Source organism: Pseudorasbora parva, chromosome 8 (genome assembly GCF_024679245.1).
Source record: "Pseudorasbora parva isolate DD20220531a chromosome 8, ASM2467924v1, whole genome shotgun sequence".
In the NCBI taxonomy this organism is placed as follows: Eukaryota; Metazoa; Chordata; class Actinopteri; order Cypriniformes; family Gobionidae; genus Pseudorasbora; species Pseudorasbora parva.
The window spans coordinates 37,611,569-37,625,487 of NC_090179.1; the positions used below are offsets into that span (position 1 = coordinate 37,611,569).

General features: G+C 37.6%; 1 protein-coding gene across 1 annotated transcript; it reads left to right on the top strand.

Moving 5' to 3' along the window:
• Positions 1 to 242: 242 nt before the first annotated feature.
• On the top strand, positions 243 to 7,917 carry zgc:113279 (uncharacterized protein LOC553749 homolog). The gene is made up of 11 exons (XM_067451843.1): positions 243 to 756; positions 1,145 to 1,266; positions 1,347 to 1,371; positions 1,447 to 1,493; positions 1,589 to 2,193; positions 2,880 to 2,985; positions 3,071 to 3,217; positions 3,300 to 3,360; positions 5,643 to 5,806; positions 5,897 to 5,983; positions 6,145 to 7,917. Exons 1-11 carry the CDS (start codon positions 597 to 599, stop codon positions 6,163 to 6,165), a joined length of 1,545 nt encoding a protein of 514 aa, XP_067307944.1. The 5' UTR covers positions 243 to 596; the 3' UTR covers positions 6,166 to 7,917.
• The last annotated feature ends 6,002 nt before the right edge of the window (positions 7,918 to 13,919 follow it).

A 13,919-nucleotide genomic window follows, 5' to 3' on the forward strand; every position in this document is an offset into this window, starting at 1 on the left:
ATGGCCTTACTAAAAAAAAATCCCTGTGTATATGACTTTCTTCTTTCAGACAACTGCAATCAGAGATATATTAAATAATGTCCTGGCTCTTCAAGCTTTATAATGAAAGTGACCAGGGGTTGAAATTTTTAAGCCCAAAAAGTGCATTCATCCTCCATCATAAAAGTAATCCATACGACTCCAGGGGGTTAATAAAGGCCTTCTGACGCAAAGCGATGGGTTTGTGTAAGAAAAATATCCATATTTAAAACTTTATAAACCAAAGTAGCTTCAGACAGATGAAGCTTATTTAAATAATAAAATGCATTGCCATTTGACACATTGCGTTTCCATTTTGCATATTGCATTGCAAATTGAATATTGCTACACATAGGCTTCCATAGGGTTCAGTTTTCTCGCATGGTAAAACTCAGGTGATATGCTGCGACTGCCCCGCCTCCTCAAGTCAGGTAATGAAAACACATCGCCGCTGACATTACACATCTGTTGTATGAGGACTTGCAGGTAGCAGCCCATTACTTGACCACTTTATGTTTGTTAGCGTTACATTCTAAACGCGTAGCACTTTATAGTCATCTCGATAACCGGCCAACAGGATGGTGAGCAGTCAGGTTAAAGTCTCGGGACGCGACACCGAACTCGGCGACTATTCGCGCGATGTGTCACCGCTGGCAGCAGAACAAACTTCTGATGTAAGTGGGCCGAATCTACGGAGACCGACGCAGAATAATAACGCCAAGAAGAGCTACCAAACAGGTGGGAAGCCTTCATAGAAGATGAATCATTGTTTAATCAGAAGCTGGCATTAGATGGTATATGATCGTATGACCAAAGATAATATTTAGCAGCTAAAACCATCTTAGATTGTTTTTTTTTGTTATTAATTAGTTTTTATGCTGCTCATAAAAGCATGCAAACTGAAGTTATGAAAGTTACTACATGTAGCCTAGCTAGTATTATACTAGTGCTTTTCCTATACAATTAAAATGAGCATACATCCGTTCTTAAAATGGATTTTGGTAGGGGTTTGTGTGATGTTAGTGTCACATTAGATATGTCCCTTTCCATTCCGGAATGATTGCATTGTGAACTATCTAAACATGTAGTTTCCCACCGCTTCGCTAATAGCTCTGTATTCCTTTAGGATCAAAAAAGCACAAGTCCACATCTGAAAAAAAATACCTCGGAGTTAGAGTGAAAATGCCAGTAAGGGACATGCTTAAAAATATAAGGATTGCCAAAGGTATTGACCCTAAAGACCTGCAGGTATGATTTTTTTTCCCCTCTTCTTCTTATTAACAATCATATTGTGGCATGTTGATCATGGTTTGACTGTATTTTTTTAGGGGAAACATTCTAAGGCATCTAAAGGTAAGGTTGAAATATGTAAATGTTAGCATAACAATTTTAACCTCATTTTTAATTAGCAATCTTTTTGGTCCAAAGGGGATAAGAAACGAGTTACCACCACTGGAAACCGGAGACATTTTCTGGTTAGTGACGTCTGCAGAACTATTGCTTTTTTTCAGGAAACTTCAGTTACCTGGTACATAGGCAAGTTGTGACAAATGTTTTATGTCTGATACAGAAGAAACATCAAACAAAGGGTCTGGAGGAGCTTGCGATCATAGTAGAAGTGTTGGAGGAGGATCTTAAGACCTGTCAGTCATACAGATCCTCCAACAAAACCCATTCAGCAAAATTCTCTTCAGAGTTCTTGGTTGAAGAAGCATCTCAACAGGGGTTAATGAACACATACAGTCAGGAGAATGAGATTCCTTGGTCTCCAAGCTACTCTGTAACCTCTGAAACATCCCCTGTCCATTCTGTGTGCAGCTCTTACCCGTCCCCAACTTACAGCCAGGGTACTGATGTCTTCTTTGAGAATCAGGAGGAATATAGCAGTTATGAGTCAGATAATTACAGGTATGATGGCCTGTATGGAATGAGCTGCTCTCCTGCAAACTCATGCGAATACCAAGTGCCCTCCCCACAAGAATCATTCCATGCCAGTCCCAACCGAGAAGTCTGGGCAGTTTCTTCACAAAAGACGAAGTGTCCACCATGGACACATTCTCAGCAGGAGGAGAGGAGAGGTATGACCTTCTTCTGGACTCAAATGGAAAGAGAGGAGAATCTGCTGAAGGAGATATCTGACCAAGAGCTTCTTGCTGTGGATGAAAACGGAAGGATGTAAGATCAATTTACTTTTCAACAACTCACTGAAGCCATTGCAGATGATTTCTTCATGCAGTTGCTAATCTGTAATCTTTCAAAAGTGCAGCTGTAATTTATAAAAATGAAGAAAATGCACACGGTTTCTTAAAATAATCTTCAAGTACCAAGAATTGCAAGGGTACTTTTTGTAGTGCCACTTTTATCACTTGAAACTTTTTATGAAATACAGAAAGAGCGAAATTGGGTCTGCCATCGTCGTTGTCACGTTCAATAAGTGGCTGCATTAGTTTCCCGCTCCCAACTTTATGACAAACCCCATTATTAACTCCTCAAGCAGGGCAGAATAAAAAAAAGATTAATGGCTCGCATAGGAACCCGGTGGAAATTTGAAGCCTTTCAGCACCAACAAAGATGGCACAGAGGGTCTTCAAACAAGCCCTCTCGCATACAGAATTGATTAGTACAATGGTTATTGATATGGCCGCACACACAAACCTGACAAACATCCTGAAAGACTACACCAGTTGAAATGACAACATTGTCAGACACATTAAAAGAGGATGCCGAGTTTACCTTTCACGGGAGTAGGCCAATAGTACTCCACCCATTGAATACAGCTGTTTACAATTAGTAATACCCTGACATTGAAAGGCAAACAGATCATGCAATGGAAAGTGACTGCTTTCATGCTCTCTCCACAGTCTTTTACACAGAGTTGTTGAGGAGGGAAAGAGATCCCTTGTGTATGTTATTGCCAGAAGGATGGTGGCTCTGAAGAAACTAGATATCAAAGATTCAGAGGGAAAGGTGACAAGCAATCATACATGCACATTCTTTAAGTGTCACTCAACAAACACATATAAATGTTGCATGGGCCTGTTTTTCTTCCCAGACTCCCCTTCTTCTTGCTGCACAGAAGAATCAACACTTCATGGTGGCTGATTTGGTGTCACTTGGTGCAAATATCAACGCGAAGGACCGATATGGGAAGACGTGTCTCCATCTCAGCGCGGAGAATGGATATATTCGAGTCTTGGAGGTACATTTATTCCATTCCATTGTGATGGAATATTAGCATAAAGATCCTACTATTCACTCATACTGTGAATGTTTTTCGACAGGTCCTGAAAGATTTAATGAAAATTGGCGTATATGTTAATTTGGAGGAAAGAGATGTAAACGGTATGTTCTGTAAAACATTTTTCTAAACAATAATGTAAATGTGCATTATTTTCCCCCCAGTCATTTCCATAAAAGTCATCCGGATTCACATTTGCCAACTCTTTTATGATGTTTTGCTAGAGTAAGGCTGTGGCTGCATGCATACAGCTGAGAAAGAATCCGGTAGTACAGGTCACAAACTTGTTGTTTCATAATCCTGTTGAGAGAGAAGTGCTCATTTTTACTGTGTTTTGTAATCAGAATTTATATCACAAAGGTAAGACTTTGAAGTCATGTAGTTTATTGGTGTGTGTATTTTATGTATATTGAAAGAATTATATATATATATATATATATATATATATATATATATATATATATATATATATATATATATATATATATATATAAAGTTAATTTAATTATGTCAATGGCAAGGCAAGGTTAGTTCGGGCTGTAAAAAGTCATATCACACATTATTAGATGGTAATTTTAGTAGAGCACTTGTATGTCAGTTGAAAAACTGCAATGGCTAATTCTTGCAGTTTATGGGATTGAAGGGTTAGCTCACCCAAAAATGTAATTTCTGTCAATTACACACCCTCATGTCGTTCCAAATCCATAAGACCTTCGTTCATCTTCTGAACAAAAATGAAGATATTTTTTATTAAATCTGAGAGGTTTCTGAACCACACATAGGCAGCAATGTCCAGAAAGTTAGTAAAGACATACAGTGGTTCAAACTTAATGTTATGAAGTGACAAGAATAATTGTAATACTTTTTGCGCACAAAAAACAAACAAAAATAACGTCTTCTCATCTGTGTCAGTCTTCTACACTGTTAATGTAGTAAATACCATAGAGATGTATACGTAGGTGCCTCATTTGAACGCTCCAGGCACGTTGACGAGCTGCCATTTTAGAACGCTCAACACACGTCAACACTCCAGATGCTGTCAATCATCACTCGCTTAAAAAAATACTATAAAAAAAAAAGAACACTGTGCCTCTGTGAAACTCTGTAAAGCCCGGCACGATTTAACTTCCCAAAGAAACCTTTCTCAGGCGAGACGTTTGTGTTAGTTTAGTAATTATAATGTTTGGATCTACACAAAAACATGTTACATTTGTTAGTAACAGGCTTCACGGTTTTTGAATTTCAATTCCCAGTTTTCAAGAACTGGAAAATGTATGTGAAAACAAACACTGACCCTTTGAAAGTGTTTAAATTAAACTAAATGTAAGAGTATTTAAAGAAGAGAAACCAACATATTTCTGCTGTTCTATAAGCATGCTCTTCTGTCAGCGAGTCTGTTGTCTATTTTTGCAACGCTGCTCGCACTGAATTAAAGCCATGGGGCATAGTTCTTGATCAACTTGACCTAAAAAGAGCCGATTTCACCATAAAATCATGTAAGCACATCTCATCAAAGCGCATCTCAGAGGAGAACACAGGCCAATGTGAAAGAAAGGACGATATCATAGTCTGTATTTGAAGTACACATTTCAGCATCGAGTGATTAGTGAGACAAACGCTGCCAGAATGTACAACAGACCGGCGTTGGGCACGCGTGGCTCCCGCTCTCCGTATGCACTGCTTCTGCCCTGTAAACCATTGTCAACTGATTGCTTACGCGTGCAGTGTGACATTTGATTGGTCACAAAACGCATTCGCAACCGGCTTTGACCGTTCTAAAATGGCGGACGGCTAATGTATAGCGGCCCATAGAAACAGCCGCTAATGAGGTATCTACGTATACATATCTATGGTAAATACACTGCAGCGATTTCGAGTTCTACGTCAGAATGCCAGCTCACCATTGGCCAATGCTGACGCCAGGGGTGAGCCGGCATTCTGACGTAGAACAAGGAAAATCTTCACTGTATTTACAACGTAAAGTAGGAGACTGGCACAGATGAGATGATTTTGAGTAAAGTCATTCTTTTTTCTGCACATAAAGTATTCTCATCGTTTCGTTAATGTTGAACCAATGGAGTCACATGGACTATTTTAACGATGTCTTCACAAACTTTCTGGGCCTTAAGAGTTGCAATGACGTTTCTGCCAATGGGTGATTCAGAACGCTCTCGGATTTTATGGCATGAGGGTGAGTAATTAATGACAGAATGTTTATTTTTGGGTGAACTAACCCTTTAAACATGCTGTAGTTCTTGTTAATGTTACCAGCCACATTTAGTTGTCTGATTTTGGCTATGAGCTTTCACACATTGAAGTCAAAATGGCTAATTTGAAGTGTATTCCTATTCAGGGATTTACTAGAGGGCTGGTGTTTTCTTTGCAGGGCTCAGTGCATTGCAGTGTGCAGCAGTAGCGCTTAACCACAGTGTGCGGGAACTGGAGCTGTGTGAGTTTGCTGGTCTTCTTAAACTGCACAATCTTCGCAAGGAGAAGATGATGGAAACACTAGAGTGCCTCCTTCAAATGGAGTGCTTTATACACACTGCGGTGAGAATGAGACGTACATTTCACTGCCCCAAATGATTCACTTGTGGATGGGTTTAAGATAATTTATTTATTCATTTTTTCTTCATTCAGGAACATGGTCGCCTCAGTATGATGAACAGAGGTGTCACTTCCAAGCCGTGTGAAAAAGCAGCCGCCTTTCAGTCAAATAAAATCAAGGTGTGAGGCATGTTCGATATTAGAGGACTGATGGGCTGTTTGAATTGGTGTTAAATTGACCTGTTACAGAGCACAGTTCCAAGCACTAATATATCTGACACGTTTTGTCCACGGCACTAATTCTTAAACTTGCTTATTAAATTGTTTTTCTTGTTTTTCAGGCTAGCAACAACATGATTTAGAAGTGGGTTGTCTCATTTGCAGCTGCTTCTAGCAAGAGTTGTTTTCTCTGCCTGGCCTGGCAGTGCTGTTAACTGACGGTAAATGTTTTTGAGTGAATACAAGCTTTAACCTGCCAATGAAGATTATAATACGTGTACGTATATATACACGTATTTTAGTTATACTTTTTTTTTCTGACGTGGATGAGAAAAGTCTTCAGGGTATGGTAAAGCTATGTATTATGCAACCATAGGTTTTGTGAAGTGTTCAGGTGACAAGTGAGGTGAATTACTGCACAAAAACACAATGGTTGCTCAATAGCTGGTTTCTATGAAACTTCCACTGTTAGTTACATTTAAGTAGCAATACGATTGAAAAAGGAGAAAATGTGGTAAGACCTATGAGTCTGTTGAATGCCACAGTTACTATTTGCTCCAAGAGTAAATAGTTTTGATATTATGGAGACTGTTGTGGTTACATATACTGGCGTACAATGGCAAAATGCAGTAACTGTGCAAACAAATGTTTGTTTGTTTTTTTGAATTTTTATTTTATTTCATTTTTTAAGAAACAAAATTGACAAATACAGTTTTTGTGCTAAATAGTTTTTTGCTTATGTACAACAATATGTGTGGACGTTTCCTAATATTATTATTTATACACGCACACACACATACATACACACACGTTTGTTTTTGTGAAATGTGGGGACATTCCATAGGCGTAATGGAAACATTCTACATTTTTACTTTCTCAAAAAAACTCATCGTGTATGATTTATAAGCGTTTTGAAAAGTTGGGACATGGATAATGTCCTCATATTTCACCCTCACACACACACACACACACACACACACACACTGCTCGGTTTTCATAATTTTTGCGAAGTTCTGAATGATGCACAATATTGTTTAATAAGAAAACTACAAATAAATATGATAAATCAGCAAGGATGCCTTAAATTGATCAAAAAGTGACAGTCAAGACATTTATAATGTTTCCAAAAAACAAATGCTGCTCTTTAATAAAAAAAAAAATTCAACATTGATAATAAGAAATGCTTTTTGAGCAGCAAATCAGCATAATAAAATGATTTCTGAAGGATCATGTGACACTGAAGTCTGGAGTAATGATGCTAAAAATCTCTTAGACAGTTTAATTAAAAAAACTAAAAAATTCTAGTAATATTTCACAATGTTACTGTACTTTTGATCAAATAAATGCAGCCTTAATGAGCATGAGACTTTTTCTTCAAATTAAAAATAAAAAGTCACATATATAATTTGAATTACAAGATGTATGTTAGTATTTGAGGTGAGAAGCTTTGAAATATTCTTAACTGGTGGTGGTTGAGGAGATTCCCCACTTCTATATAAAGAGCTTTAAATACTCAGAAAAGCTCTAATAAATGTAATGAATTAGTATTATTATTAATTACTTTGAAACAAATGCTCACATGTAAGAAAATGCTGTCTGTTTCTTAATGCTGTTTTTGTAATATTGATAATCCAATAATACAGTCATGTGTGACCCTGATTTAAACTGATTTTACTTGTTAGTTTTCTGCATTGGGTACTATACGGTATTTCCAACCACACTGGATAACTGTTATATTCTTTAGTTTATCTCAAATGTGATATTTTTTATTGCACTCTTGTGTTTTACATTATTAAACCTGTGCCATGTAACACAGTTAGTGCTACATGGGCACAAAGAGGGTGATGCATATATCTTACATGGTAAATATAATATGGGTGCTGTATGTATATAAAACATTTATGGCTTTATTGTATTGATGTTTCTTTTTTTATATACATAAATATATTAAATGTATATGTTTTTTTTTGTTATTTTTTTTTTTTTTTTAAATATGGCATATTAATGGGAGCGGGTATAAAGTAGAAATTTTTGCTGCAATTTTTCTGTGAGAGATGCTTTGATTATTCATTTGTGGTTCATTTGTCTTTCCAAACTTTTAGTTTTAAATACTTATATTACTTAGTAATACGTGTACTCGTATTGGTTAATACAGTCTATTGTATAAGAGCTAATAGATGTATGTGAGTTTGTACTGGATATTCTTAAGACAATTGAAGTTTTGTGGCCAATATGAGATTCAAATGAACTGATCACAGTCCCAATCTGACCTGCATGCGCTAAAGACACTGAAATCAGGATTTAATGCGTTTATTTATAAGCTGATGTGCTGCAAATTTGTGCGTAGGCAATTGGGAGGATGAGGAGAAAAAGAGTCAAGTTTTTCCCTCAAGTTTTGCTATAGGGCTGTCAAAGCACCTTTCAGTCTTTGATATTGACCATGTGATTAACTCACTGGAGCGATTCCCGTCCGTGTAAATTGAAAAATATTGATATATAGAGTGATGTAAAAGTTGCATGAATTCCGATATGACTGTTCAGTGAATTGCAAAACAATGCATTCCCATCTGTATCTGATTTATGTGCCATGTGAGGCAATGTCCACACTGTCAGTCCAAATACGATTTGTGTATCCGATTGGAATCTGTTCTAAAATTATTGATGTCCACACTGTGTAGGCCTATTGCAACTGTTCAGGTCCAATTTGAGTGTTAATGCAGCTCTTTAGTTTCCCTAAAAATCTGCATTGGTTTCAATGGCAATGACGTTAAGTTGGTAGGCTTAAGCCAAAAACAGCAACAACAACCACAACATGGAGGAGTTTGCAATAGGCCTACAGATGTTGTCTTATTTACAACATGGAACTAGCCGTCGACTACTGCATCTTCTGAGGCAGCGGCAGAAACTGGTATGCACGGCTTTATTCTGTATTTCCGAGTTGCTTCATCTTGCTCTCCAAATAAGATCCCTGTCAAGTTGCTACGCAGAACTCCACCGTCACACAGGAAAATTAAGAAATCTTTGGACATACAATTTGATAACTGTATGAATACTTCCAGTTTTCCCATCACTGGTTTTAAAGTTGTTGACATGTTTATGAGTGACCGAAAAGTGAATTTGAAATCCGGTTAGAGGGGCCAGAGCATCCAGACTTAGGTGCATTTGTAAAAATCTGATTGGAATCGCATTTCATGTGGTTTGAATCTGATTTGAAGAAAAAAAAAATCAATTTGTGGTTATATTTTGCCTTATATTTGCCTTTGGTTATATCTGGTTATGCAATTTTGTTTGTTTGTTTGCTGGCAGTCTGGGCATGGCAAAAGTTGCCCAAAGTGTGTGCCTGTTCACACGGGTATTTAAAAAAAACAACAACAAAAAAACAGATCTGAGTCACATGTAAATTTGCGACACTTTTACCTGCAGTCTGAACATTGCCAAAATGTCACAGATTTGTGGAAACAAGTTTGGCCACATCTGCGATTATCTATAATCATGCATACAGAAGAGATTTTTGTATTATTGGTATTTGGAGTTATTTTTGCATTACTCTGGGGAGTTCTCATAAACTTAAATTATGAGTTTTTGGACTCCCATCAGTCATATCTTGTGCGGGTCTTTGCCTGAGGCATTATGGGGCAGGTTTGTACAGATGAGATACCAGTGTAATTATCTTGTTGCTCTGTTTTCATCTTGACCCTGTTCTACAGAGAGAGAGAGAGAGAGAGAGAGAGAGAGAGAGAGAGAGAGAGAGAGAGAGAGAGAGAGAGAGACTAAGTCTTGCTATTTTTATAGACACTTCCGTATACATGTTGTTGGGGAAAAATAATAAAGCTGTTATATTTGACTACTGCTGCTTGCTTTGTATGTTTTCAGGCAAATTTATAACAATATTTTACTATATATATATATATATATATATATATATATATATATATATATATATATAAATTATATAGAAGAGAAAAATGAAATGTCATTTACACCCCACCCCCCTTTTCCCCCGTTACAAACCTGTACATTTTTTCTTCTTATGTGTAAAGAAGATATTTTACAGAATGTCCAAAGCTGCTTTCTATTGAAATTTCAATGGTTGTAGGACTCCCAAAATGACAGAAAAAGTTCACGGAGGGGACTCTTGTGCCCATGAGAGAACGGGCCATTCTCAACTATCTCGATGACTGGCTCATTCTAGCACAGTCCTGGGATCAGTTGTGCGAACACATGGGACCTGGTCAGACACCTCAGCTAGTTGGGCCTTCAGGTTTGGGAAATCAGCAGACTCGCCCCCATGCAGAGGACCTTGGATTCGTCCAGCAGATAGCATGCCTTTCAAAAAGCCACTACAGGGCAAAGATGTATTGGTCCATGCGGACAACACTGCGACCTATGCGTACATCAACCGCCAAGGTGGCCTGAGCTCCCATCGCCTGCCGCAACTCACCCGCTGTCTCCTCCTCTGGAGTCAGAAGCATCTGAGGTTGCTTCGGGCCATTCATGTCCCCGGTGTGCTCAACCGTGTGGTCAACGGGCTCTCATGAGCTGCGCTCCGGGGAGAGTGGCGGCTCCACCCCTAGGCGGTTCAGCTGATCTGGAAATCTCCGGTAGACCTGTTGCCTCTCCAGAAATGTCCCACTGTCAGTTGTGTTGTTGGTTGACCGAGGGAACACTGTCGATTGAGTCCTCCTTCACCCTCGCTTCCAGATATGGCGGAGTGTTTGGCATCAGGCCCTTTTGCAGCTGAATCCTTGAGAGCCAGTACTGGGCTAGGTATATGAGTGACCCTGCGGGGATCCCATATATTCTTCCTGGGTCTCTCCTAAATGGAAGCCTGTGTCTTTCCCTTGGGAGAGCCCCCTTTTGCATTGCAGGCTACAGCTCAGCACTTCTGCACCACATAACTCCTTTGGGGTGCGACGTGTTCCTCCAGGTAAGAGGCCAAGGTGCTTTGGTAGGGATTCCTATTCGTCGGTCTCCGACGTGGCGTTGCGACTGACCGACTGAATGGGAACGTCTCGGTTACGTATGCAACCCTCATTCCCTGAAGGAGCGTGCGGAGACGCCATGTCCCGTCGCCATGTCCTCTGTGCCCCGCTGGGGTACCAGTTCACCTACTCTGCTCCTCAGAGACAAACTGATGATGCAAGCATCTGTGCCTCGTTTAAACCAGCACAGCGTGGCATGAGCGGCTGGTGCAATCATCGTATGCCAATGTGCAGTGGCTCGTTTAGTTTGAAGTAGATTTAAAAATAAAAAATAAAAATTTAGTTTGAATTTTACACTTGAAGTAGATTGGTTCTCGCAAGCGAGATTCCTTTTCGACGGTCTCTGTCTCTGACGTGGCGTCTCCATTCCCTCCTTCAGGGAACGAGGGTTACATATGTAACCAAGATATTTTAGTATTTATAGTATTTTTTAATATTTAAGCTTTTATTTTTTATTCAGATTTAATTTTTTTTTTTTTTTTTTGTCATTTTACTTTTATTTCCTTTAGTTGCCAAAGGTAACATTTCTAATTAAATGTTAAGGTTTTTATCAAATAGCCTACCCGTATTTACTTTTTCTTAATATTTATATTAATTAACAGATAAAACAATTTTGAATAGTTTTAGTTAACAATTCTGCTTTTGAAACCGCCAGTCCCCATTCGTTGTAAATGGAAAAGAGCAGTCAGCACTTTCTTTAGTTTTTCCTTATGAAGATATAAAAATATACTTTTTTTATAATGGCATGAGGGTGAGTAACTTATGACAGATATTTAACATTTTTGGCTGAACTTTCCTTTGACAGGGGGCGGATAACTAATGACAGATTTTGTTTAAAAAAAAAAATTGGCTGAACTATCCCTTTGTTAAATGATAAGAATCACATTTACTCTAGGCAGTGGCAGCCTGCTGTCAAAAGATGTGTGTGGTGTGTCTAAACATGCATGTAACACACACACACACACACGTCTGGTTCACTATCTTTGTGGGGACTCTCCATAGACCTAATGGTTTTTATACTGTACAAACTGTACATTCGATCCCCACACACTGCCCCTGCTCCTGCCTCTGTGTGACAGGTGGGGCACAATCTAGGTGATCTCAGGTTTTGCTATCCTTATGGGGACATTTGGTCCCCACAATATAAAATAAACAAGGACACACACTTACTCACTTGCTTTGCAGTGATGGCAGCTCTGTGAAGTGTTTCTTTATGTACCTTCAAGCACAGTCAGCTGGAAGGTAAACCGACTGCTGATTGAAATGCCCTTTACCCCGAGGGCAACAAGTTAACGCCTCTTAGCTTCTCACGCACACCCGTCTCAGCTTGCATTCCCCAGAACCACATCTTCAGAAGTCACATCACACACTGAATGAGATTCCAGCACTGAAAATAAAGACGGCAGGTGTGTTCTGCAAAATACTTGCACTTAAAATTCCAGAAAGAAAATGTTGATTTTAATCACACCATTGCTAAATGGTGTGCTTGCAATTAAGCATGACAAATGTTTAATATATTTAAAAAATATGCCACCATGCTCTTTTATCTCTGAATATAGTTAACACACTCATTCATTCGAGGGCTGGAAGATAATGTGAAAATTATTATCCACTAGTATTGTAACTATGGCTTGCACAAATCTTGACTTGCACCTTCAGATTTAAATTAGTGCTGTCAAATTGATTAATCACATCCAAAATGTGTGTACTGTGTATATTTTGATGTATGTATAAATACGCTCATGTATATATTTATGAAATATTTGGATATGCTACACTGTAACAAATATTTGTTGGTTTTTGTTGGTTTAACTTAAAAAAAGTAAGTAACCCGGTTGCCTTAAAATTGTGAGTTTATCGAAATTAAAAACTTGAGTTGATACAATGAAGGAAATTTGTTTAATAAATAGAAACTCAAAATATTATTGTATCTGAACCACATAAAAATTTTGATAAATCATGAAAATAACACAATTTGGCATGTTTCACTGCATCATCAAAGATAAAACACACACAATTACCCAATATGCTTACAAAATCTTTTAATAATTTTTTAATAAAGGTTGTTGAATCTTAAAAAATGTTCTTTGTATTAATTCAAAATTTTAATTTCAATGAACTTTCAATGAATTTTAAGGCAACCAGGTAACTTTCTAAATATTTTTTTACTATGTGTATATATATATATATATATATATATATATACACACAAAAAAAATGGTTTGCTCACTAAGTTACATCAACCGTTTTTACATTGCTTTAACTCATCAAAATACGTTAAGCAATTTTAAACTTTTTTATAAATTATACAAGATTCAACAATTTTTTTAAAGTCAGTTTAATGAAATGTAAGTTGTATTGACATTAACATTCAAGTTAACTGTACTTACTAATTTAAGGCAGCAACTTTTTGCAGTGTGACATTTATATAAGGCCTATATATATAACCCTTTTATATCTAAAAAAATAATCTATACATGGCTGAACTTATGTATGTATACATAATAACAATACAGCACACATAGATATTATGTAAACAAACTTTTCTTTTGGATGTGATTAATCGCGATTCATCGATTTGACAGCACTAATTTAAAGAGCAATAGACAGTCAAAATATCAAACGAAAATAAGGATGATGGCAATTATTCTCTCATACCGCTTCACCGCCATCTTTGACTTAAAAACAAGTAGGGGAGTAGGAGCATTAAGACACCCTGAAAATAACTAATGAATAATATACTAGGTATGTGACTGTGTACAGGATGTTGCACACCATCCAGTAGGCCTATATGTAAAATAATTGAAAAAAAGAAGGTTAAGAGGACATTTGCCAAATCACTGAGGTAAAGTGACCCTGGGAAATACGTTGTTTTAATATATTTTATAATATTAGGTCTATTAAAAATGATGCAT

Coding starts and splice junctions, on each gene's coding strand:
- zgc:113279 (XM_067451843.1), top strand. CDS start 597: ATGGTGAGCAGTCAGGTTAAAGTCTCGGGACGCGACACCGAACTCGGC. Junction 757..1,144: donor CAAGAAGAGCTACCAAACAG/GTGGGAAGCCTT, acceptor GTATTCCTTTAG/GATCAAAAAAGCACAAGTCC. Junction 2,986..3,070: donor TCAAAGATTCAGAGGGAAAG/GTGACAAGCAAT, acceptor TTTTCTTCCCAG/ACTCCCCTTCTTCTTGCTGC.